At 47.9% G+C, this 25,737-nt stretch overlaps 1 protein-coding gene across 3 annotated transcripts in view; it reads right to left on the bottom strand.

Moving 5' to 3' along the window:
• Nucleotides 1–25,737, bottom strand: part of Flnb (filamin, beta) — a 133,668-nt gene that overhangs the window by 15,680 nt on the left and 92,251 nt on the right. Inside the window, exons 25-40 of one of the 3 annotated variants that reach the window (NM_001081427.1) lie at nucleotides 22,787–22,954; nucleotides 20,525–20,648; nucleotides 19,806–19,962; nucleotides 18,526–18,715; nucleotides 16,552–16,799; nucleotides 13,163–13,234; nucleotides 12,352–12,454; nucleotides 11,596–11,736; nucleotides 9,398–9,526; nucleotides 8,390–8,563; nucleotides 6,750–6,908; nucleotides 5,947–6,150; nucleotides 4,994–5,146; nucleotides 4,763–4,885; nucleotides 1,929–2,195; nucleotides 1,208–1,345 (exon numbers count right to left, since the gene is read on the bottom strand). In NM_001081427.1, the coding sequence (NP_001074896.1) occupies nucleotides 1,208–1,345; nucleotides 1,929–2,195; nucleotides 4,763–4,885; nucleotides 4,994–5,146; nucleotides 5,947–6,150; nucleotides 6,750–6,908; nucleotides 8,390–8,563; nucleotides 9,398–9,526; nucleotides 11,596–11,736; nucleotides 12,352–12,454; nucleotides 13,163–13,234; nucleotides 16,552–16,799; nucleotides 18,526–18,715; nucleotides 19,806–19,962; nucleotides 20,525–20,648; nucleotides 22,787–22,954 (2,550 nt within the window). The remainder of the gene's footprint in view (nucleotides 1–1,207; nucleotides 1,346–1,928; nucleotides 2,196–4,762; nucleotides 4,886–4,993; nucleotides 5,147–5,946; nucleotides 6,151–6,749; nucleotides 6,909–8,389; nucleotides 8,564–9,397; nucleotides 9,527–11,595; nucleotides 11,737–12,351; nucleotides 12,455–13,162; nucleotides 13,235–16,551; nucleotides 16,800–18,525; nucleotides 18,716–19,805; nucleotides 19,963–20,524; nucleotides 20,649–22,786; nucleotides 22,955–25,737) is intronic. The other 2 variants (NM_134080.1, XM_006518050.2) reach the window with 2 other exon arrangements.

Below are 25,737 nucleotides of genomic sequence, written 5' to 3'. Positions count from 1 at the left end.
TTTCAGAGAGTTCAGAAAGGTATTTCCATAGTGGCCATGGGCTTAAGCTGGGCTCAAATGTCTTCAGAGACTAGCAGTGCTTAATTTAAAGCCACAGCTGACTAACTGACTAACACCCAGACGGTAGGATTTTATTAGTTAAGTAAGAACAGAGATTCTTGACCTGGGTCCACAGAGCCATCTGTGTATAGAATCCAAGAGACCCAGGGGCTTGAAAAGGAAAAGCAGTTGCGTCTATATTTTTATTAATCTCTAAGAAAAAGGATTAGAAATGTCACCACAGCAAGTGCGAAGCATCTGTGCCGCGTATTGCCAATATTACACATCACACATCACGGATCTATTCCACTGTAAGCACTGGAGCCATCTTGACAGCATCATGCACACTCATCATGTATACTCAGCACTGGAGCCATCTTGACAGCATCATGCACACTCATCATGTATACTCAGCACTGGAACCATCTTGACAGCATCATGCACACTCATCATGTATACTCAGCACTGGAGCCATCTTGACAGCATCATGCACACTCATCACTACTTTGAAAGTAAGACCATCAATGTACTTTGGGCAAACTTTATCATAATTTAATATACTAATAAAGTCATATATACTCTACTGCTATGTATTTGATAACTATACTTTAATATAGTTTTATTTAAGATAATGTTCACTTTGTAGCCCAGGTCAGCCTGGAGCTCACACTGTCTGGCTCACACTCCTAGCAATCAGCCTTCCAGGTATCATGCGATATACACTATATCTGCATTTACAACTGTATTTTAATAAAATTGATTACTTTTATGATTTGATGTACTTTATATTGTATATGCCAAAAATGGATGTTGAGGACAGGATAAGTCAGATGTCCAAAGGGTCTCAGGGACACGAAAGGTGACAAATCTCTGCTTTAGATTCTCAGGTGCTGAAGCAGTCAACCCAGCTCTGGGTCACTCGCAGGGGCATCTGGAGGGGCAGTGGGCAGAACGCAGCATTTGAAAGCAAGCAAGCAAGCAGAGCCATCAGTAAAAGGCAAGACACTGATGAGAACAAGGACCCTCATCTCTTGAAGGCCTGAGGCTCTCCCTTGTGCCCCCACATGCACATGCCTGTATACCTGACCTAAGCTGTAAGTTTCTCATCCTGGCAACTAAACCATCTCTAAACAAGGAGATCACCCTCAGACATCCCCTGAGTACATACCAGGCTCTTGGGCAATATAAGACACACCGCATGACCCATTTTTATGGTCATCGAATGTGATCTCGGCCTTACTAGGGCCCTCAACAGCAATGGAGAGGCCGCCAGCACCTGCTTCCCGGGTCCAGATGCTGAACTCAGCTGAGAGCAAAGAAACACCTGGTTAGTGAGACAGCCCAGAGCCCCAGCCCCTCTTTCAGCTCAAGCCAGCAGCGTAGGTCTGGCCCTTGCCAGCACTTTCCTTTTGCCCTAGTCCCAAGCAGAACCCAGGCGAAGGCCATCATTGTGGTTTCTGAAGCACCGCCAATGACCATGAAGTTCATGTGGATTCCGGCACCAGGAACACACCCAAAACCACACCAGAGAAGGATGAATGCACTCAGACTCCCCACACTTCTTCCCTCACACAGCAGCCACCGCAGGAGGGGACCCCTCAAATCAGTTTTGCAGCGTTCTAATGAGCTGCACAGAACACGGATTCAAGAATGCACTGGAAACAGTAACTACTCTCTTTTTAAGAGACTTAATGCACACTAATGTTAGACTAGCAAAACCTGTCTAAGCCTGTTGGCTTTGTGTGAGTGACTCCCAATGTTACTTAGCTTTAAAAGCTTTGAATAAGGAATGTCCCTTACAGCCACCCACTGGAGTTGTCTCTTTAGAGCAATGGGTACAGTTGTACACTTACTTGTGAGTCCAGTTAAAACTTGGCCCAAATTCTTACCTGGGATGCCTGCTTCTCCCCTCTCCAGGCCAGGGCCTCCTGCCCGGACCTTGTGGGCACCCCCTTCGCCAAGGGGCCCCACGGTGAACTGGAACGGGCTTCCTGTTACGTGCTGTCCGCGGTACTTTACGCTGACAGTGTGAACGCCCATCTCCTGGGGCACAAATCTGACACAGTGAGAGTTCTTTCCCATGGGCACAATCTCTGCCTCAGTGACATGGCCAGAGGGGCTGGTGACATGGGCAGACATGTCACTGCTGTTGATCTCTAAAGGTAAAAGGTTGGGAGAAAAAGTTAGGGCAAAGGTTTGAGGCCATGCAGGGCACACAGGTCACGCAGAGAAGGTTGTGGCAGGTACAGCCCAGGGGTGGGAGGTGCTTGGACTCCCCGTGGGCTAGAGGCCTGCCTTCCTGTGACCAGCATGAAGGGGGCACTGACACATCCTTTTCCACTGAGCTATGTCAACAGCTTTCGTGGCTGGAGTCTAGTTATCTGTACATGGCAGCAGCATCACACTAGGACCTATGCTGGCAGCTGCGGCATGTAAGGAAACCCACCTGTTTCTACCTGTGTCTCTCTTACATTTATATGAGCTTATATACGTATGTACGTATGTGTGTCGTCTATGAGCAAGTGTGCGACAGCATGCATGTGGATGAAGGCTAGAAGACAGCTTGCAGGAGCTCTCTCCAGCCAATACGAGGGTCCTAGGACTCAAGCCTGTGTTATCAGGCTTAGCAGCAGGACCCTTAGACACTGAGCCATCTCATAGGCCCCAAGAGCCTTCATCTCTTATCGTCAAGCTCTGCTGCTTCTTTCGGGCAACAAGGTCAAAGGCATTAAGATACAAAAGTGAACACAAGCCAATTAAGATACAAAAGTGAACACAGGCCATTTCAACCGCAAAGGAGGAACCATGCGTGAGCAAAGCTTTCAGCCTCAGGAAAGCAATGCTTTTGCATACTAGTCAGCCACTTGCAACCCAGAAGAGGATCTACTCCTGCTAATCCACTTTGACTCACAGCCTCTCCAGCCGGGAGGAGGGAAGTATACTAGTCGTTAAGATGCTACTTTGTGACTAAGATCACCCAAGAGGCCCAGGTCCCAGGAACTGATAAGGTCTCCTCACTAACAGATGAGAGGGCATCTGGTGGACATGAGGAGGGTGGTTCTTGCAGACTCCTCTGCTATCAAGTAACTGAAAAGAATGACCAAGAGCCAAAGAGGCCTCAGACGGGACAAATATCCACACGCGCAGATACCACATGCGCAGATACCCGAGTTCCTCAGGTAAGAGTCGGCAGAGAGAGGAAAGGTAATTGCAAAACAGAAAGTGGGAAGCAAAGCAAACTCCACATCACAAGTTAATCCTAGAAATAAGACTAAAATGGCGATACCACATCTTCCCCAGGAGAAAGAGCACCTCCTGTTGGTGGGTGATGGGGAGCAACAGGAGCCAATCCATTTCTGGAGGAAGGTTTACCAAAGCATGGCCAAGTCCAAATTCACTGGCCAGCCAGCTTCGTCCACCTTGAAGCACACAAACTTTGTACTGTCACATCCAGGGAACAGTTTCTAAAAGGTGACCTTGACTGTAGTAATTAGATGTTAACTACAGTCACACTTGACAACAATGGTGGTGTACTTGACTCCAGCTAAAGGGTGTGTGTGTAGGAATGTGCAGGGTTGGGAAAGAGCCCTTTCCTCTTTGATCACGTATGTGCATCTTTTGCATCTGTTTTCATGTGTGTGAATGCGTGCATATGTGCAGGCCAGACGACAGCCTCAGGTCCCATTCCTTAGAAGCCATCCACCCTGGTTTTTAAGAGTGTCTCTCACTAGCCTGATTATCAGTGACTGGCCGGACAGTAGGGCCTAGGACCTCTTGTCTCTGCCTCCCCAGTGCTGGGATTACATGCAGGCACCGTCACACCTGACTTTTCTGTCAAATAGAAGTTCTGGAGACGGAACTCAAGGCTTCACACTTGTGTGGCAAAGACTTTACCAACATAGCTGTCTCACTCCGTTACGCTCTGCCTTCCCAATGTGTGGGCAGAGGAGTCCTGAAGCTTTCACTGACACAGTGACTGTGCACAAAGACTGCCAGTCATCTCTCAGACAGGCTGTGAGCCTGCTCACAGTGCCTGAAGCCTCTGTGAAAAATGATTTGTCGTGAAGCCACCCAGCTTTGCAGCAGCTCTAGTCCTTCCACTAAAGATAAGAGAGATGGCTGGGCAGTGGTGGCGCACGCCTTTAATCCCAGCACTTGGGGAGGCAGAGGCAGGCGGATTCCTTAGTTTGAGGCCAGCCTGGACTACAGACTGAGTTCCAGGACAGCCAGGGCTATACAGAGAAACCTTGTCTCAGAGAGAGAGAGAGAGAGAGGCCAAAAGGCTGTTGCTAGTTCTCCCCACCTAAACACTTGTAGACATTGGCATCAGCAGGCCATGCTCCCTCTGACAGTATTTTCATTGGAAAAGGGAACTCTAAAAGCAAATCTGTTTCCCCTCGGCAAGGCAACAAGACTGCTTGCATTTGGGAGAAAGCGGTAAGAGGTGAGCACATTTGTCCTAAGTGAAACCTCTGTTAAAGACAAAAAGCTCATTGTGGTGTCCCTAGCCTACAGCCCCGGCACTTCGTAGGCTGAGGCAGGAGAATCACAAGTTTGAGGCCACTCTGTGCTACATATTGAGACCCTGCCCCTCCCCCTTTTAAGTAATTAAGAAAAAGTATAAAATGCAAATGTCCCCAGGGTGGACAGCGTGCTTTAGGTCATGCCTGTACTTGGTCCCAAAGTGCTGGCTGCCGCCCTGTCCCATCAGCTCCACACTCACCCGGGATCTTCAGGTTCAGGTCACAGATACTGCCAACCGTGGCCACAGCCGGAGCCCGGCTGGTCCGGGTGATGCTCTCTCTGACTCTTCCCTCGCCACTGATCTTCACAGTGAATGGGCTTCCTGGGAGACCGAGAGGGACCCCGTGAGCAGCCTCGGTCTACCTCGACGCACGGATGGCATTTACCCAAAACCCAAGCATCACAGAGGGAGGGCAGAGGGGTCTCATACCAGGCACATGCTCGTCAGCAAATTTGGTGGAGACGATATAGACCCCGGGCACAGTGGGGAAGTAGGACACCTTGCAGGTGCCGTCCTCCAGGTCCTCTGTTTGGATGTCCACCTTGCTGGGTCCTTCTACTGCCAAGGATATGCCACCATAGCCTGCAACACAATATCCAGCTTGGCTCCGGAGCTTGTGGCAAAGGAGGAAGCAAAAGGCTCTGAGAAGTTCTACAACAGGATAACCTGCCAACTATGGCTTTGACCAGACGATTCCTTCCTTGAAGGTATCTATCAATGTCCCATTTGAACATGCGGCCCATGAAACTGTATGCCCCTCAATAAATGCCTGGACTGTCTTAAGGGGTTATCTGAATTTTCAAACAGCAGACTAAAAGTTCAACAGTATGAAATCCCACTGGTGAGCATTGAGTGGGGCAGAAATCTTTCCAATCTCTGCCCTGGGATTATAACTTTGTCTAGAGCTCACGTGGCTGCCACTGCCAGTCAAGAAAACAGAAGACGAAGGCACTGGGATGTAGTATGGCTTGAGAGAGCCCAACCTAACTCAAAGCATCTCAAAGAGCGATATGGGGTGTGTGTGTGTGTGTGTGCTATGCCTTATTTTACCCAAAGCACCAACTGTTCCACCATGGTCTGCTCGGGGGACCCTGGGAGCTGAGGACACAGAGGCTCTCAACAGTGATATGAGCACACATAACAGAGATCTGTGAGAGCTTGTGGGTCTGGAGTGGGTTTCAGAAATAGATGGGATGGTGATTCCCATGTGTCTCAGTTTTTTCTCTATAAAGCAAAGTCCTGCTCCTCTTGTGATTCAGGTAGCAGCAAGCACTCACATCTCAGAGGCTGAAGGATGCTTGGAGGTAAAAGAGTTGGCAGTATGAAAAAATGAACCCATTGCCACAAGCTCTGAGTATTTCCCATGGAACTACCCTACAGACCTGCATCTCTTGTGTCCACGATGAAGTCTGACATCTCAAAAGTCCGGCCTTCTGACAGGCCTTGGCCATAGACTTTGGCTCGGCGTGCATCACCAATTTCAGACTGGACCACCATAATGGACACAGGGCTGTTGGCCACGTGGTTACCGTTTTTCTTGATGCTGACTAGATGCTCACCCACTTCTCGGGGGATGAAGGAAATGCCTGGACCAGAACACAGGTAGAGGCTTAGTAATGGGAGGTGGAGAAAGAATGAAGGACAAGTGGGGGGAGGAGACTGGTTGACAGAGAATGTGTTCATGATCAACTTGACACGGTCTAAAATAATCTAGGAGAAAGACCCTATGCATGTCTGTGATGGGTGGCCTTTCTAGATTAGGTTAACTGAGGTGGGGAGAGCCAGCCTCAATGTTGGGCTCTCTCCGGGGCTGGGGTTCCAGACTGAATAAAGATTAAGTCAAGCAGAGCAACAGCATTCATCTGTTTTGCTCTCTGTCACATAAAAATTTCCATCATGATGGGTTGTATCACTGAACTATGAGTCAAAATACACCTCTCCGTTCTTAAGCTGCATTTGCAGGGTAGTTTGTCACAGCAGTGGGAAAAGTGACTAATACAGCTTATTCTCAAAATTGGAAACAGGACTGTCTTATGTTGCAACAATCCAACGTCCACAGATGTTAACACTGATAGGGAAGCGTGCGTGTGATACAGGTTTACTGTAGCAACCTCCAACGGATCACCCACTTCCTAAGGAGTCTCTGCTCCCCCTCCCACACCCCACCATGCTGGCCAAAGCTCACCAATGTGGTTGTTGGGTAGCCTCTTTAGCAGACAGGGCTCGTCACGTCCAGATGGGGCCTTGATACTGGCTGTCAGTGTGCTAAGGTCTGTCTCACTGATGTCCAGAAGGAAGTCAGCAGCTGAGCCCAGCTTCACTTGGGAGCAGCGTCTGTTATCATCTGAGAAAAAGCAACAGAGCTCCTATTACATGTGCTCGCTGGGCTGTCTAGAGAACATGGTCTACATGGCACTTGGAGATGTGACGTCAAGAATCTTTTACCCACAGGTGTATGAAGATCATGTGCCTCTGACAATGAGTATATAATGACCACGGCAGGACAATGGGTGGTTATGACTGGTTCAGGGGGAGACAAGGAGCTGGAAGGAATCTGAGCTACAAATCCCTGTGAACACTTTTAGAGGAATCTTTGACATGCAGAAGAACTAAACTAAATATCTTTCTGTACACAACTCAATTCAATGGGCTATGTATATAGAATGAAATAATATTTAAAAAGTTAAATCAGGATATTTAAATCAGGATATCTGCAAGAAAACAAATGAATGGAAATTATCATATTAACTGAAGTCAAGCTGACTCAGGAAGACCAACACCACATGCTTTCTATCAGATGCCGTGTGTGTGTGTGTGTGTGTGTGTGTGTGTGTGTGTGTGTGTGTGTCTGTTGGAGAGAAACAGAAAGAGGAGGGAAGAAACTAGAAAGGGACCCTGAGAGGGAAGAAAGCTATCTTTTTTTTTGTTTGTTTGGGACAGGGTTTCTCTGTGTATCCCTGGCTGTCCTGGAACTCAGAAATCCACCTGCCTCTGCCTCCCAAGTGCTGGGATTAAAGGCACGCGCCACCACGCCCAGCTTTTTTTTTTTTTTTTTTTTTTTTTTGCGCGGGGGTGGGGGTTGGGGGTGGTGGGGGTGGTGGGGGGTGGGGGTGGGGGAGAAGCTATCTTAAGGGAGGGGTACAGTGAGGAGGAGGAGGAGGAGGAGTTAGAACCAAGTATAATGCATCTATATGAAAATTCCATAATAGAAGCCATTACTTTGAATTATGAAATAAAAAAAAAATTAAAGAAATTTTTGGCAACAGAAGGCATTTCCACCTGCTGCTGTGTCTTTGGGCAATTCCCAAAGAAGCTTGGCTCCTACTCCCCACTGTTACTGCCTCCTTCAGTCAGGTCTAAGAATCCTTGACAAGAGCCTTGATTTGTGCATCTTCCAGAGAACCCACCATGTGTTCTTAACTCAGCAGGCAGAACAGAGCCAGAAGCGTAGGTTATGGAATGGGACAACCTGCTTCTGAATACAGTGAACTTGGCTCAATGGCTACCTCTCCGAACTTCAGACCAGAAAACTAATAGGGCAGATATCTTATGTAGTATGGAACGAAAGGCCTCTTTAGTTCCTGCTCTCTGCCTGTAAGCATTGCCTTGATGCCTCGTTCTGAGAATTTGCTTTCTGGTTGGTAACTCTTGTTTTTATTTTGTTATGAAAAAAGGAGGATTTAGGCAGCCTGACCAGACTTAGGTTTCCCAAATATGGGAAAACCAAGTACCAACCTAGCTTGCTACCCCAGGCTGAGGAGATGGGGTGGGGCTAGGCACAGCTAGATCTCCCATGAGAAATTCCTATAAGCCGGGCAACCCTACCTGTGATCTTGGCAGTGAAGGGGCTGCCAGGAATATGTTTGTCATTGTACTTGACCAGAATGCTGTAGTCCCCTGGCAAGGTGGGTAGGTAGGTCACTGTACATGTCCCGTCTTTGTTGTCAATGCAGCTGATCTCTGCTTTCGAGGGTCCTTCAATAGCCAAGTCCAGACCACCTAGGAGAGGGGATATGGAGGGAGGACAGTCAGAGAGAAATACTTTATTTCTAGAAAGACAATGCCTCTGGAGGGGGCCCTGACACCAGGGCCATTCCATGCGGGTATCAAGACAAAGCAATCTTCAGAGGAAAGCCCATGGAACCACATCACTGTGAACTGCACTCACAACCCGACACTTAAATAACCCCAGGGTCTGAGAGGTAAGGAGGAGACCGAGTACTACATCAAGCATATGCAGGATGGGCTAGCGCAGACTCTCACGGGGCTCAGGCAAACACAGACTCTCACAGTGCTCAGGCTAGCACAGAGTCTCTCTCACGGTGCTTGGGGTAGATGCCACCATCAGAGCCCAAGGCTGAGGAATGTGTGACTACTATGGTTGGCACAGCACTTCAGCTAGAACTTACAGCTAAATACCTCGTGGGAGGGCCTGAGGGACCAACAAGCAAACTGAACAAAAATAAAGCCATTTTCAATCAAAAGCCCACGTGAATTCTCAGTGAGTCACATGAAATAGCTCATAATACAAATCTGATTTCATTCACATAAGAATTTAAACATTTCTATTTTGAGGTGGAGATGAATTTTTATATGAGAGAAAATAATGAGACAAATGATACCATATAATAGTGATTTTTTTTTTGTTTTTCTTTTGAGATGCGATCTCACTATATGGCTCAGTCTAGTTTTGGACTCCTGGGCTCACGAGATGCTCCCACAACAGTCTCCTGAGACTACCTGAGTGCTTCCATTCACAGCACATTTTAATCATGCTCATTTATCTCTCCAAAGGAAGGTTATACCTGCATAAACACGCAAAGCATACCATACCTTCTCCCGCATCCTCTGTGACAATGGTGAAGGTGGCAGTTTTGTTGGCTACTCCATACACAAGGCCTGGACCATAAGCAGACACACTCCCACTGTTGGGGTAGTTCACGTAGAACTGCAGGGGGCTCTCTGCATTTTCCAAGGACAAAAACAAAACTGAGACTCATTACATGGTAAATAGATACCTCAGATAATCGGCAGTACATTAAAGTCCTCCCAGCAGGAGAGTCCGCCACCCTCTGAAGCAGCTCAAGGGAACTGGTGTAGGAGATTTCATCTCAGCTTAACAAATGAGAAGGACACATGCGTATCAGGGAGGTAGATGCTGCTTTCTAGAAAGAAGGCTGTTTGTTAGTGCCATTCAAAACCTAAGGCCTGACCTAAGAAGCTCATCTTGAGGAAAGAAGCCCACAGTGATCCACGGCTACTCTCATCCCTATTAAAGCTCTTTAGTCTCCAGGATCCACCTGCAAACCAGGAAATCATCCGGGAGTCGACCTACATATGGAACATTAAAGATCCACGAGTACGACCTTGAGAGGTTAACCGCAGTATGTCACATCAGAGAAAAGCAAACTGTCTTTATATGTAAAACTGATATTTCATAGCGGCTGGTATGATGGCTCAGTGTGGGTAAAGAAACTTGTGCAAGCCTACTGACATGAATGTGATCCTTACAGCCCATGTAAAGGTATAAAGAGAGAACTAACTCTACAAACCTTTCCTCTGACCTCCACATGCATAGCTTGGCATGTGTGACCATACATATACACATTATACATACACAGTAACAGAAAAGAACCACTATGCTGTTCCTTTAACAGGATAAATCTAAGTGCGCTAAGATGTATCTTAAGTACATAGCAGGCATCTGAGACGGTAGACACATGGCAATGGAGGAGAAGGGCGAGAGCCAACAGAGGACTGTTGCTGTTTTCAGTAGTCTCATTGTATAGCCCAGGCTGACCTCAGCCTCCTGAATATAGACATCTAGTGCCTGCCTGAAGCTTGAGTCACGACTGTTAAGTTCTGCACCTATTATCATTAGAATCCTTAAACAGAAAAAAAAATGCTTTAACCAAGTATTGTGTATACATGTGAACATCTGTTAAAGCAAGTGACAAACCAAGAAGGATTTTAAACTCCCACTTCCCACCTTAAAAGATAATTTTTTCCAAAAGGAAAACAGACGAAGAATATGAAGATACAGCTCACAGAGAAAGAATTGGAAAGATACAATATATGGAAAATTGTCTCTTCTCATTTGCAGGAACAAATACCTCGGTACCATGCATTTTCAATCACCAGACTGACAAACAATTGCAAAGTAGACTCTACAGGGCAAGCCTGTGGCAAGGCAGGTGCGTTCCTTCACTGCTTGGCTCCACATGTAACAGCCCCAGGAAGAGCACTATGCTACAGTGTATCCAAGTCTCAAAGGCTTTGGTCTGCACCCCCCCCCCCCCCAGCACTTTTGCCCAAGGGGCCAAATCGCACTGCTACACCAAGAGTGCCAACAAAAGAGGCAACAGCAATGGCAGGAAGAGAAGAAATACTCCCCAGTATTACACTGGGACATCTGCAGTGTCTTCCAGATGAGGGAGAGACATGTGTAGACATGCACAGCTTTCCTGCTCGTGTTATTCAGAGGGAAAAGGCAAGGACAGCTGATGTAAGTAAAATTTCAGTAAAAGGGGGTTGGATTTTAAAATCTGTATTTTTACTTGCATGTAGTCTTAAAATTTTTCTAAAATTGAACATAAAATTTACCAACAATCAATCTCCAGGAGAGGGCAGAGGGAGGTTATAGGTATGTATGATCACATTATCTAATTATAAAATCAGAAGATATTGAAATGATTACAAAGAGTAACAACCAATGCTGAACCTGTCCATGGGTAGGAAACGAAAACTAGTTCCCTGTGTGGGCGCCATCTGTCTGCTAAGCCCTGTGTCTGAGGAGGCTAGCATCCATACCCCACAGGGTCTTGCAGGCCAGGCCAGAAAGCCTCACTTCCTGTGCCTGCGTTGTAGTTGGCCATATTTGACAGTTATGAAGACACACAACCATAGCGACATGGCCCTATACCCTGGCCCAGGAGGCTGTTTTTGAATGGAAGCCAACATCACACTCCTGAATCTGCCCTGGCTGTGTCTCCCAGATGCCTGAGGCTAGCGAGCCGCTGTACCCCACTTACCCGGGATGTGGCTGCCCCTGTACTTGATGTGCATCTCGTGGAGGCCGACTTCAGTGGGCGCGTATCTCACAGTGACCGTGCCGTCCTTGTTGTCCACAATCTCAGGTGTAGCCTTCTTCCCAGAAGGCATATGCACCGTGCCTGGAGAGCATAGTGACACATGGCAGTGAGGTCACTGGTGACCTTTCCCCAAGCAGCAGATGTCTTCACCAGAGGTCCTCAGATCCCAGAACACTCATGCTGCCTGAAGTGTCCAAGTGCCCCCCCCTCCCCCCAGGAAAACTGAGACTGCCTGGCTTTCTATGGCTTCCACCTGGTTTCCACAAAATGCAGCAAGCAATTAGCTCATAAATAAATACATGGTATCTCTAACAGGCCAATTACAAGTGCAAAGAGGGTCTGAGAAGACCACAAAGCAGTAAGAGAAGCAGGAGAAGGGAGGCTGGGCTCCCAGAAGGGAACTGATACCACAGATCTGAGTGACAGACAGGTTGGAAAGTGAGTGGTTAGAGAAAGCATGGAAAAAGAAACAGAAACCTGGCAGCAAGAGGTATCTAAACAAAGAAGTTCCTAGCCTGAGGAGAAACACAAGCTTCCTCAGCAATGTAATGCAAGCTATAAACAACCACCTCTTCAGAGAAACACTTTCTGGTGTCTGGCTGGGGAAATAAGGGACAGTAGTCACCGCCCAAGCACTGCTCTGGGCCTCAGATGCAACAACAAATAAAGAGTAAGGTGAGCCCCACAAGGGTTTACCTGTAATTTCTCCTTTCCTGACGGCAAATGGAATCACCAAGTCAAAGGGCTTGAAGCCTAGCCCGTTCATGTCACTCACAGGGACATAGGCCTCTTCTGTAACCTAAAAACACGAGAGCGTTCACTTGGTAACCGGACAGCAGTGTGGGCTGGGGGAGCTATGGGGGGGCGGAACCACTGGGAACTCTACAAGGCAATGAGGCCTAAATTTGGGGGTGTGGCCACGAGTATTTATGGGGCTTTGTGTGACTGGGCCTGGAGAGAGTTGGACGGCCCTGAGAAGTTCCACTGATCATTTGCTAGAAAACACTTGGTCAACAGGGTGCTTGTAGAATTCCCAATGTCGCCCACAGGAAAATGGAGGCGGCAGAGAGCAATGACTGAGTCCCAAGAGGCTCCACACCTGGAGAGGTTTAGTTGCTTGTGGCCTAGAAAAGAAGGTGTGTTTTAAGTGGCACAGAGTGGTAGCGGGTGGCTTTGCCCTAGACAGAAACCAGATGCACAAGTGGTGGCTTGGAGTCAGGAGGAGGCCTGCCAATAGCCGTCCATCTTGCTCTTTGAACGTGGGGGAAAACCGCACCGCGCGTGATCACAGACATGATGGCTGGCGATTCGTGGGGAGCAGGTGGTGACATGAAGGTGGATCTTACAGAGAAAGTGGGGTTGTGATGAGGTGATCAGTGGGGGGGGGGGGGACACACCAACGGCCAGGACACCAAGGACTTAAGCGATTCCCACAAGCAGGCAGCAGCTTTTCTAAAATGAAGGCTGAATAAACCCAGAAATGCAAAAGGGAAAAACCAAAGTGTACCCAGGGCCTGAATCCAGGGGGACATGCATTTACCGGTGCCTCCTCCATGGCTGTGACTTCCCCATCGGTGGCCTAGTTGATGGCAAATGGAAGTTAATCGGGAACCACACCAGAGGGATTATTACCCAAGATCCTACAGCTTGAGCTCTCCCCTCCCCCAATTTCCAGCAGGTACTGGCTAGTCTCTCTCTCTCTCTCTCTCTCTCTCTCTCTCTCTGTCTCTCTCTCTGTGTGTGTGTGTGTGTGTGTGTGTGTGTTCCTGGATACAGAGCCTCTCATGTAAACCAGGCTGGCCTCAAACTCTCCACAAAACTCCAAAGACTCTCCAAGGATTGCCTTGAACTGCTAACTCTCCTGTCTCCATCTCCCAAGTGCTGGGATAATAGGCACGTGTTATAATATCCTGTAAGAGCGATATGTTCTTACTACACTTTTTAGAGGGGAAGCTGGACTCTCTGCAAATGTCACAGGCACTTGTCCTTTGGATCCACAATTCACAAGTAAGGGATGTGTACAGGAGTTTGACCGGCGCCACAAGTGGTCATGAAAGACTGAAGTCAGCTTTGTGGTTATTGGTCAGACTGGCCAGGGTAACAGCAGGTGATGTCTGACAAGTTGCTATGGAAGAGTATCCATGTTAGCTGGGGAAGCAGGCAAGCATTGAGGCCACATGTCATGATCCCTTGCCTGAAACTCAAGTGTCCACCGGGAAGGCACAGAAGACTGGTGGCAGTCATCAGAAGTGGCTCTCTGTTTTTCTTTTACTTGGTGTTTTATTTTGTGGATGTGTGAGGTACATTTGTGTTCATGTAAACACAACCGTGAACAGCGTGGAAGCCAGAGCTCCACACAGCAGAGTCTCCTTCTCTAGAACTTTCTACCGTATCTTTTAGCTTTTGATAGATTTGACCTGAAGAGTGTTTTGCTTGCATCTGGGTATGTACACCACGTGTGTGCCTGGTGCCAGCAGAGGTGAGAAGATGGTGTTAGCATCTCTCCAGCTAGAGTTACGGATGGTCGTGGGAGCTGAAAACCAGTCAGGTCTCCCACAAAAGTGGGAAGGAAGTGCTCTTAACCACTAAGCCAGCACTCCTGCTTCTACAGCCAGGTTTTGAAATTGGGCACTGGGCTCTCACTGAACTTCAAGTTCACTAACTGCCTAGATTAGCTGTTTAGTAAGTCCCCAGGATTCTCCCGTTTCTGCCTCCTGACTACAGACATGGGCCACCATGCCCAGACTTTTACGAGTGCTGGGAACCTGGTCTCAGTCCATGCTTGCACAACAACCGCTTTATACGCATCCCATGCCCTTGGCCTTTCATCCCTGCCACGATGCTTGCTTGCTTTCTTTCTTTCTTTCTTTCTTTCTTTCTTTCTTTCTTTCTTTCTTTCTTTCTTCCTTCCTTCCTTCCTTCCTTCCTTCCTTCCTTCCTTCCTTCCTTCCTTCCTTCCTTCTTTCTTTCTTTCTTTCTTTCTTTCTTTCTTTCTTTCTTTCTTTCTTTCTTTCTTCAGGATATAGAGGCTTTAAGATTTGTTAGGTAGATTTTAAAAATGATTTATTTTGTGTGCAAAGGTGTTTTGCCAGATGTGTATCTGTGTAAGGGTGTCAGATCTCCTAGGACTGGAATTTCTGACAATTGTGAGCTGCTGAGTGGGTGCTGGGAATTGGATTTAGGTCGTCCTTTGGAAGAGTAGCCAGTGCTGTTAACGGCTGAACCATCTTTCCAGTTCCAGTCAGTAACACATTTGAAAGTTTAAGCACATTCATTTTTTAAAATGTCCAGCTTCATGCTCCTGATCCAACTGACCCAACAAGGAAGGGTCTCTCATCACCATCCTCCGTCGTAACACGGAACAAAGAAGCTGTGTACTGTGCCATCTGCAGAAAGGGTTTCTCTGACATCTAGCTTTGCCTCTAGGGCCATCTCTTCAAGAGGCCAACTCAAAACCATGTCACGAACAGGAAGGCCTTTCGAGGCTGTATATGCAGTCTCGCAACTAGAACTTCTCAATGGTGTCAATTAGGCTGCTCCGCCATGAGCCTGCATGCCATACGGGTGTGACACACACAAGTGTGTGGGTCTCCCTAAGGTATTTGCTACCAGTGTGCTGTCAGCTGTCCATGTTCTCCCAGTCTTGAGCATTTAAAGGGAGATTCAATCACCCAGGAAAGGGGGTGCAGTGAGTCCCCTCAAGTTGTAAGCACGCAGGACTTAAGGAATGCTCATTCTCGGGTCTCAGCATCTGGGATCTCCTTATCCCAGCCATTGCAATGGCATCGAGATCTCTGCCCAGGGTTGCTGCTCTTCCCTAATCTAACTAACAAGATCATACCTACTAGGGGATAAACACAACACAGTACAACTACAACCTATACTCTAACTAGAACACGCTTCTAAGTAGAACTGACATTCTCATTGCAATGTTTTCTCCCCCAGAGAAGAAAAAACTCCCAAATGGACAGTGTCCAAAGTCGACAAGTGTTTACATATTTGACATATGAAAGAGCTTCCAGACCGCTGGCCGGATGTTTATAGCTAAACACACATGGAGGAAAAGGAGAAAAGCTACAACAGATTATAGATGGGAACAGGGTCCCTGGGCTTCTGTTTGGAATGGAGTCTTTGTGCCCTTCTCCACTGCCGTACAACATGAAGCAATCAGAAAGCACTTCACAAGTGGTGGGTGGAGTCAGACCACCAGCAGCCAGATCCCAGGCTGTTCTGCATCAAAGGACACAGTGAGGGAGCCCACATGGCACCTGATATCTGTCTAGACTGGGCACTCCTCATTCTAGCAGGGCAAACAGGGCTTGCTTCTAAAGTTTATGTGGTAAGTCTGCCGTAGTTCCACCATGCTCCTCGTGGAAGGACCTTAATAATTAGAGAAGATCTAACAGGCATCCAGGACTGAAAATTAAAGGCTCCAGTTACTCGTTACCTGGGATGTTCACACAATAGTTCCCTTCTATTCCAGATCTTTCTGGCTATAAAAGACAACACACTTCCCCCTTCTGAATCTCATGCAAACACGGCTGGAGGCTCTGTGCATCCTGAGATATCAGTCAAGTGTGTAGACAAGAGCATGAGGATCCCCCTTCTCCAGCAGTGGGGATGGGAAAAGAGGCACATGTATCTTTAGTACTGTTTTCCAATGTTCCTGTGAAACTGTCTCCCTCTGAGCTGGCTTACAGGAGGATATTGCCTAACTTCCTTGGCATGCCAGATGCCTCCATGACTCAAGAGATTTCCCCCAAAATTGCTGCTTCTAGCGATTATATACCTAGGATCAAGGGTGTGAGGGAAGATGGCCAAATAAGGGTTCAACAAATGACGGTTGTGACTGCTTCTGCTAGTAAGAGCCGGCTCAGGAGAAGGAACCCTGCTTACCATGACTGTGAAGGGGCTATTGGGAATATCAACGCCACCAAAGCGCACATAGATAACATAGGTGCCTGGCTTGGCAGCAGTGTAGAAAATGTCATAGGTGCCATCTTCATTTTCAATGACGTCAGCCTCAGCCTCGGTGCCATCTGGGGTCAGAATCACGCAGGTTACTTTCCCCTTCCCTGCAGTCTTAGCGTCCACTACAAAGCCCACCTCCTCGCCAGTTTTCACAGTGGGGGCAATACCAGGACCTGTAAAAAAGACCAGAGGCATTGGCTGTGGATATTTACCTCAGAACAGGCCATACTATGTTGTGCTGTCTATGTTTGCCAGGCAGAGGGGCATCTCAAAGCACTGGCAAGGGTGCTGCTCAAAGGAGTGTCTGGATCAACCATGTTTAGCTTTGCAACCCCTCCCCAAACAACAGCCAGCCAGTTGGCCTGTCTCTCACTTTTAAGCAGTATAACAAGTTATGAAGGGAAACCACACTGGTCAAAATGTGCAGAAGGGCGCGACAGGGAATGCTAAGAAAGCTGCTCACACAGTGGGAAGAGGAAGTAGTGTGCATCTGGTTGAGGGGACAGCTCCAAACGACAGAACAAGAGCTGAGGCCAACAGGCACCAGCAGCCCAAGAAAAAGATCCCTGCAAAGCCAGGGGGAGGAGACACAGCTCTGAAAAGCCAGAAGGAGGTCCCCAGCTCTCACTACACATGCCCTCAACCAGTTGTTAGGCACTGACACAGACTGGCAGTGGAGGTCTGGTTTTCCGGTTCTTGCATTGGGGGAGATGAAAAGGGTCAAGGTGCATTATTTACAGCCTTGGGCAGGATGAGGTAGAGAACAGATCACATGCAGGGTAGGCCTACACTCAGTTTCCTTTTATTTACAAGAGAAGCCAATGATTAACCTTTGAGACAGTGACTTGTGTGGTTTTGTTGTTTCTTCACCAATAAGTTGACTGATACTGCATGTGTATGTATTTGCATGTGCAAGCATGCTGGCAGGTGTGTGCATGTATAGACAGTTCTCTCAGTACGTAGGCTCTGGGACGTGAACTTACTGGTAAGTACCCTCACCCACCTCACCAGCCCAGGTTTCATATTTTAAAATCTGCTAAAGCAGCAACACTGAGTTGCACAAGTCACTCTTAGAAACAGGAAGGCACAACACCAGGTGGGCTGGTATATATATACAATCCCAGCTCTTGGGAGGCATAGTGTGTGTGTGTGTGTGTGTGTGTGTGTGTGAGAGTGCGCGCGCGCGCGCGAGCATGGGGGTGGGTGGGTGAGGGACTAGCATCTGGTAGCAGGCAGCATCCTCTGCTACAGGGCAAGTCTGAAGCCAGCCAGGATACATGAGACCCACCTCCCTTTTATAAATTGGAGAATACCATATTGGACTGGTAAGATGGCCCTGTGGGTAAAAGTACCTGCATCCCCTCCATGTGAGCCTTGGACCTGAGTTCGGTGTGTATAACCCCTTTTATATAGTCAAGCAAGCACGTCTGAGAAGCTGAAGCAAGGGTGAGGGTAATATATTCATCGATTCTGGAGAGGGAAATCCGAAGTCCTTCCATGTTTGTTTTCTACTGCTGATCTGTGTAAGATGTTCTTGAATGACTCCTGAACAAGCGAGCCCCTCACTTAGAGAGGCAGAGACTTACTGCTTCTCATATAGCAGTTTCTGCCAGAAACCTCACTGGTGCTCTCACCTCAGAAGTAACAGGCCCCCTGGCCCAGACATCACAGTCAGCGTCTATCTCACCTGACCTTACCCCATTTTTGCTATAACCTGGTGATACCATCTCTGACACCTGGAAATGATTCTGGAGTCTGAATGTTCTCATCTGTAAAAATGTTCACTTTGTATGTGTGACTGCTGTCAGAAAGCCCAAGCATCCTCTGGTTGCACAGACATTAAGTGGATAGAGAAGGCCAGAACACATACCCCTAACTCTTACCTTCCCCTGCACTCACCTGTGGCCAAGCACTTGCTGGCATCGCCTGTCTGTGTGGCCCGGATACGGTAAGGAGAAAGTGGAATGTTGTCTCCACCATAGGTGACTCCAATCATATAGCGTCCGGTCTTATCAGGGATATAGGTAACGGCATATGTGCCATCTTTGTTGTCGTGGACAGTAGCTCTTTGAGGCTTTCCCTCCTGGTCCTGTGAATCACAGAGCAATGATATTTGGGATGCTGCTATCAACATATAGAAACCAGTCACAGCAAGCCATGTTCTTTACTTGGCACCTCTGTATGTGGGAGCAGACGAAGGGTGGCAGGCTGTGACCCTGTTCTGTTGGTTTTGGGTAGGGAAAGAAGAGGGTCACAGACTAAACCCATGACAAAGAGTACTGAGTATCACATACACTGAAATACAAAGACATGGCAAAAGCTTTCCACCTCTCTTTTCCCTTCCTGTCCTGTTACCAACAAAAGACTCCTTAGCTAAGCACACCACTGAATACGAGACTCCACATGCTAGCAGCTCTGCCACCAGGTTCAACCATGTGACTGCTTGAGATGGATCGTCCATCTACGAGAGCCATTTTCCTCCCTGTCTTCCTTCCTTCTGGTTCACCTTCTATTCCTGATGAGCAGAGCTCTGCAGGCTCATGGTCCATGAGGAGACATTAAGGACAGAGCCACACACTAGGTCAGAGATGCTGGCTTCCTTGTGAGCCATAGAGCACCTAGGTGGCCTACCTCTGGCTTCCTTCCCAAGGAAGGACAATCCCATGTTGGTGGCTCTGTGGTATGTAAAATTTTAGCCCTCACTAACCCAATAGGCAATTAAAACATTTAAAATCGGTGTAAGAAGAGATGTAGTAACACAGAACAACTGGTGCTCGACCCATGGTCACTGCAGAAGCTTAAATGTTCTCCAGTGGAGATTCTGACCCAAAGAAGTCCCCAAAATATGTGCACTGGGGTAGAAAACAGTCACTAAACTCCTGTTTTTATCCCTTTCCAGAATATTAAGTATTCCTAATAAGGTTTGGCCCCACCTCTTAAACTCTTTTTTTTTTTAAAATTTATTTATTTATTGTATATAAGTACACTGTAGCTGTTTTCAGACACCAGAAGAGGGCATCAGATCTTGTTACGGATGGTTGTGAGCCACCATGTGGTTGCTGGGATTTGAACTCAGGACCTTTGGAAGAGCAGTCGGTGCTCCTAACCGCTGAGCCATCTCACCAGCCCCCCCCCCCCCCACCTCTTCTATATATACAACAAAACAACCACACAGTTACCGTGATCTGGACAGCAAGCAGGCCTTCGCCAGCATCTCTGGCATCAATGGCGAACTCCACAGGTAGGCTGGCGGGTACCCCATAGGCGCTGAGGCCAGGCCCAGAGGCTGTCACTTTGCTTGCATCGTATGTGGGAAGAACCTTGACCTTAAAGGGACTTGATAGACACATAGAAGACTGGTCAGTAAGGATACAGGTCAGCCCTGCCCCATCTGTTCTCTCTTACACAAAGAACTAAGGCTGAAAGGAGGATTTTTTTTTTTTTTTGGAGACAGGGTTTCTCTGTGTAGCCCTGGCTGTCCTGGAACTCACTCTGTAGACCAGGCTGGTCTCGAGCTCAGAAACCCGCCTGCTTATGCCTCCCGAGTGCTGGGATTAAAGGTGTGTGCCACCACGCCTGGCGAAAGGAGGATTTTTACAAGCGGTAAGAGAATTTAATAAGAGGACCAGATCCATTGGAAATACAGAGCCACCAAGTACAAGCCATTAGACAATAGGCAATCCTAGCTTCCCTTGGAACGGAAGACAGAAGAACGGGTTGACCCTAGAACAGAAGCCACGGTGCCTACTGGATGCCACCACAATGCTCTGTTCAATGTGCTAATGGACAGTGGGTGAGTGGCTGGGGAATGGGGTGGCACTAGGACAGTGTGATCAATCCTGTGGGTGGACAGGTCTACGGCTGAATTGTACCCAGGCCTGAAGGCTGCCATGCTCACCTTCGGGGGATCTCTTCATCAGCATATTTGACGGAAACAATGTAGGGCCCCTCCTGAGATGGCGTGTAGGTCACTGTGTGGGTGCCGTCCCCATTATCTACCACATTCACCGGCTCCACGAGGCCTAAGGACAGGAATGAGAGGTCTGACTGACAACCTGGCCTCCTGCTCACAGCACCCCAGCTACACATAAAAGAGAATCACGTCCATTCCCATGAACTGAAGAGTAACACAAAAGCAAGTAGGCCTAGTCACAGGACATAAGTCACAGTAACGGGATTGACCCCAAGAGATACCTCTAGCGTTTTGTGAGCTGAAGTACACTCAGCTTGCTATAGCTCCCTCCAGTACAAGTAAGGGGACTGCCCATGCTTACTGCTGGAGGTCTTTGCAGACATACTACATATCCTTTCAAGTTAAACATGCTTGGATGTGTCAGTTTTAGTCTATAGCTGAGAAAGTGCCCGAGTGTCTAGAAACCTCAACAGCAAAAAGTAACCTGTGGGCTGGCCAGTCAAGACCTGGGCCCATCTTTCAGCAAGAACACAGTGGGGCCAACATGCTGGGGTACAGAGCAAGTAAGGGTGCCAATCTCAAGGAACAAGAGGGCCATCAATGAGATGCGATGGGTGATGATTCGAGAGAATGTTAAAGCCTGATTAAGGCCTGCACTAGATTGATAGATTCTAGACCTGAGCCTGAGGTCAAGGAGGGGTCGATGGCACAGGAGGTTAATCAGCAGGGCATGCTCATTAAACAGATCAGGTGAAGTGAGGACAAGGCAGTTAGAGGTGGGGCTAGGCTAGAGGCAGTCAGGCTACATAGTTGAAAGCAGCCGCTAATGGGAGAGCACAAACCTCAAACCTGTCTCTATAAAGGCAACCTCTGGGTCAGCTTTAAAAACTCAAAAGGCTTTCAAGGGGCTGTGCTATGACAGGGAATCCACTACATCAGCTTAAGTTACAAGGCTGTTTACTTGAGAAGTCCTCCACACTAGAGGCTGCTGTGTAAGTAACCCCCCCCCCCCCAAACCCACACACACACACACACACACACACACACAGAGACACAGACACACACACACAGACATCCACTGCATCAGTTTAAGTTACAAGGTCATTTACTTGGGAAGTCCACGTTAGAGGCTGCTGTGAAAGTAACCCCCCTGTCATACAGACACAGCAGACACACACACACACACACACACACACACACACACACACACACTATATTCAGAAACTTCGCTAAGGGTAAGTCTGCCCCATGACCTCATTCTCTCAGACCACTCTTTCCCTGAGCTTCAAAGGCGGAACCTCCTGCTGAACTCCACTAAGGAGAGGTTGCTCTTCAAAGGAGGAAGCCCCGGCTCACTACTTCTGCAAGCCACAAACACATCACAGGGGAAGTTGGGGGCAGGAGGAGAGAGGCCTAGACTACTTAAGAAATCAGGCACACTATTTTATATGGAAAGAGAGGTACGTGTTAAATACGGAAGAAATACGGCAACAGGTTTCCGAAGTTCAGGTTTGTCCCCAAATGGCCTGCTAGTCACCTGAAACCTTAATTCCAGGTTGTCAGCAGTACAGGCCAACTGCCAACAAAACTCATTCCCCCAGAGACCCTCTCTTCAGGGAGTTGAGACAATGACAAAGCTATAACCCTGACCAAGATTCTGGTACGTTCCACAGCAATACTGAGCATCTCAGAGGGATCACCTTCAAACCCTAGCTCCTGCTCACATCCAGACCAAGCCTAGGCACCTCCCACATGCTAAGCATGTAGTGTTGCAGCTGGGTGGACAGTGCATGCTAAAGCCCACAGAGCCCTCCCTTCAGCAGGCTCCTTGAGAAAGGGACATTTTCAGGCACATGCTTGATGTTCTAGTCCTCAGGAAGCAGAGGTAGGAGGGCTGCCAGTTCAAAGCCTGTCTGGGTTACTTAGACCACATTTGGGAAAACCAAAACAAAGCCTGGGATGTAAGCTAGCTGAGAGGACACCTGCCTGACATGGGTAAGATCAGGGTTTGGTCTTCAGCACCATGAAATAAGTAAGTAAAACTATAAAAAGAAACTTAGGGCCATGTTATTAACAGGAGAAATGGACTTATGGAAATATAATACACCAACTTGCTGGCTAGCTAGACTGGGGAACAGTAAATTAACTGAGAGTATTTAACTATAAGCTCATAAACAATCTCATAAGAAAGAACTGGCTCTGGGCCATGGTGGGTGAATGTGGGTGGCAGACAGGATGCAGACTCACCTCTTGGGCCCAGGACCCTCACTTCCAGGGGAGCTAGGCCAGCCTTGCTGCTGTCCACTGTGAAGGACTGCGGGATGCATGCTCGGACACAGGAGCTCAGACCGGGGCCAGCAATCTTGACCTTGCTGGGATCCACAACATCTTTTGAAGGAACTCTGAAGGGGCTGCCTGGAAGAGTCACGGGATTCTGAGCATGAAGCAATAGAGAGAGCACCCGCACAGACCCAGAATCACACTGCTGCTCTACCTGGACCCTGACCGTATGAGTCTCAGTCAATTCACTGTGGAAGCAGCAATGTGCCCACTGTTATTCCCACATCTGCCATCCAGCACTAACCACATGCCAACATAGCATCTGTGGCCTCAGTAAACCTTATAGGAAGCCAAAGATCTGGCAACGAGCACATTCTTCTAACATTCCGTGTGGCATCCACTGGAAGGTATACAAGGCAGAACACACAGGAGACAATGAAAGTGGTCTGCAGGAGACCAGAGAAAGATGTCCATTAAGACCCAAGGAATGATGTAAGAGGAAGCAGCTTCCACTCAAGGGGAATTCCCAGGAAAGCAAACAGGACGCTGGATGCTTCAGTTCTCAGGAGCTAGTCCTGACCAAGAAGCACGACACTGAGACAAGCAATGCCTCTGGCTACGGGGAGTTGTGGAGTTCACAGAAAAACTGATATTCAGCTCTGGGAGGAGACAAAGCCTGAAACATCGGAAAGAAGAGTAGGGCAGAGGGGTCCACTCATGCAAAGGCATAGAGAAGGAGGAGAAGAAAGGCTCTTGGAAGAATGGAAGCGAGCAGCTTGGTGGGAGTATACACAGAAGAGGAAAAAAGAGTGGGTGGGTCATCCTAGCCTTGCCCCTCCCTCCTGTGGAAGCCAGCACATTCTGAGCACACATGGCGGCTGGGTTCCACACTCCTCTAACTATACGTTGTGGTATGACTGTGGGGGAAACCTCAGGGCCTCTCGCTTTTTAATGATGTCAAGTATAAAGACTGACAAGACATGGTGAATCCAGGGAAACCAAGATTTGTAAGTGAAACATTAAGAAGAAACAAGGGCAGAACCAGGATTGCCAACAGGACTTCTCACACGGCAGGCTTGCCTGTGTCTCCAGTAGCCTCAGGCTACCAAGACCTTTACCAAAGAACTCAGAGCATCATTTGCCCCAGGCAGGAAGGACACAGCCTGCACATTTCACAAGGTATGGCGACTGCCAGACTCCTGCCATGGAGATAAATATCTCTGCTGTGTATCTAAGAAAGCTTCCACTTAGCAGAATCAGGGGTTATAACACACTTGCACGAAGAACTGAGACCCTGGCAAAGATGAGCACCACCTTCCATGCTGGGACTTAGGGGAACAAGAGAGTGATTTATTTGGGGGTGATAATGGAGAGTTCCAATGTCAACAAGTAACTACAGACTATGTCTGTGGCCAATTACTGGACCTGGAAATTGTCTAAACTCAGCCCGAGAGCAGCCTTGAAGCAGAAAGCAATGGCCTAACAAGTCCAGATCCCATTATCTGCCAACATGCTGCTCGATGTTCCAGGTAAACATCACCAGCTGATCACAACCCTTCATGAATCCCAACTAATCAACTGGTCTACCACCAAGACTGCAGCTGGGTCATCGCAGGAAACCACTAAGTTAATAGAAGTAAGATGGGATATTCTGTCTGAAATAATACCACCACCCAGCATGTAGGAGGCTGAGGCAGGAAGATTCCAAGTCTGAGGTTCTATCTGAACGGAAAAAAATCCAAAAACCCACCAAAGGTTTGCATCAGGCCAGAAAAACCTGAACCTTAATCATCGCAGTCCCCAGAAAAGCAGACAGGATGCTGGCAGGTCACAGATGCTTCGGCCCTCAGGAGTTGTCCAGGCTGGATAACCTGACACTCAGAGGAGCCTCTACACGGGACTGTTCTGGAAACGGATACTCAGCTCTGGAAGGTTCTTGTTGTTACAATCATTTGTTTAGTGCTAACTGACAGGTCCTTTTGCAGGGGAATTCCAAAGCTCGTGGGATTCAGCCCTTTCTGAAAAGCCAGGGTAGTAGTGCTTCCCACAACAGAAGCACAGAGAAGCCAGCAGAACTACCTGCCTGGTGGGAGACACAGACACCTCCCCGGAGACAACCTTCTGCTCATACTTGGTGCTCAACTCTGAGACAGCACTGCCCCGTGGCAAGGCACAAAGGGGGGCCTGACAACTCCATTCTGTCCTTTCTCCCCATTCCCTTGCTTCTAATCAGCACCAAGTTTATCTGCATCAATGTAGGTGCTCCAGAAGTGGGAGCTTTGTCTTTATTTCTAGCTGAAATTCTCTACATTAAGGACTAAAACAAACAGACAAACAAACAAACAAACAACACCAAACTCTATTGATAAGAGTAGCAAGCACGGGTTTGAGGAGAAACTAGTCATTTTGAACTACTAAAGCTTATATAGACATGTCAGCACTGTCAGGGGTAGAAACCCTGTTTTACACTAAAGATATAGATCATTAAACAAATTAATAAGTAATAATTTGTATTAGTGTGTCTTTTTCAGCTGCCGGAATTAACAGTGCAAAGAAAAAAGCAAGATACATAAATAAAGTGAGTAAGAGCCAAGCCCCAGGGCTGGAGAGATGGCTCAGTGGTTAAGGGCACCGACCGCTCTTTCAGAGGTCCTGAGTTCAATTCCCAGCAACCACATGGTGGCTCACAGCCATCTGTAATAGAATCAGATTCCCTCTTCCAGTGTGTCTGAAGACTAAGACAGTGTACTCATATACATGAAATAAATAAGTAAATCTTAACAACAACAAAAAAAAGGAGTCAAATCCCAAAGTTTTGGGGCTGAAGGAATGGATTAGTGAGTAAAAGCATTTATTGCTCCTATTGATAACCTGGGTTCAATTTCTGGCACCCATATAGGGTGGCTCAGAACTGTTGT

The sequence above is a fragment of the Mus musculus genome, chromosome 14, assembly GCF_000001635.26.
Source record: "Mus musculus strain C57BL/6J chromosome 14, GRCm38.p6 C57BL/6J".
Classification (NCBI taxonomy): Eukaryota; Metazoa; Chordata; class Mammalia; order Rodentia; family Muridae; genus Mus; species Mus musculus.
The sequence above is the reverse complement of the archived record's forward strand: the minus strand, read 5'-3'. Positions and strand labels throughout refer to the sequence as shown.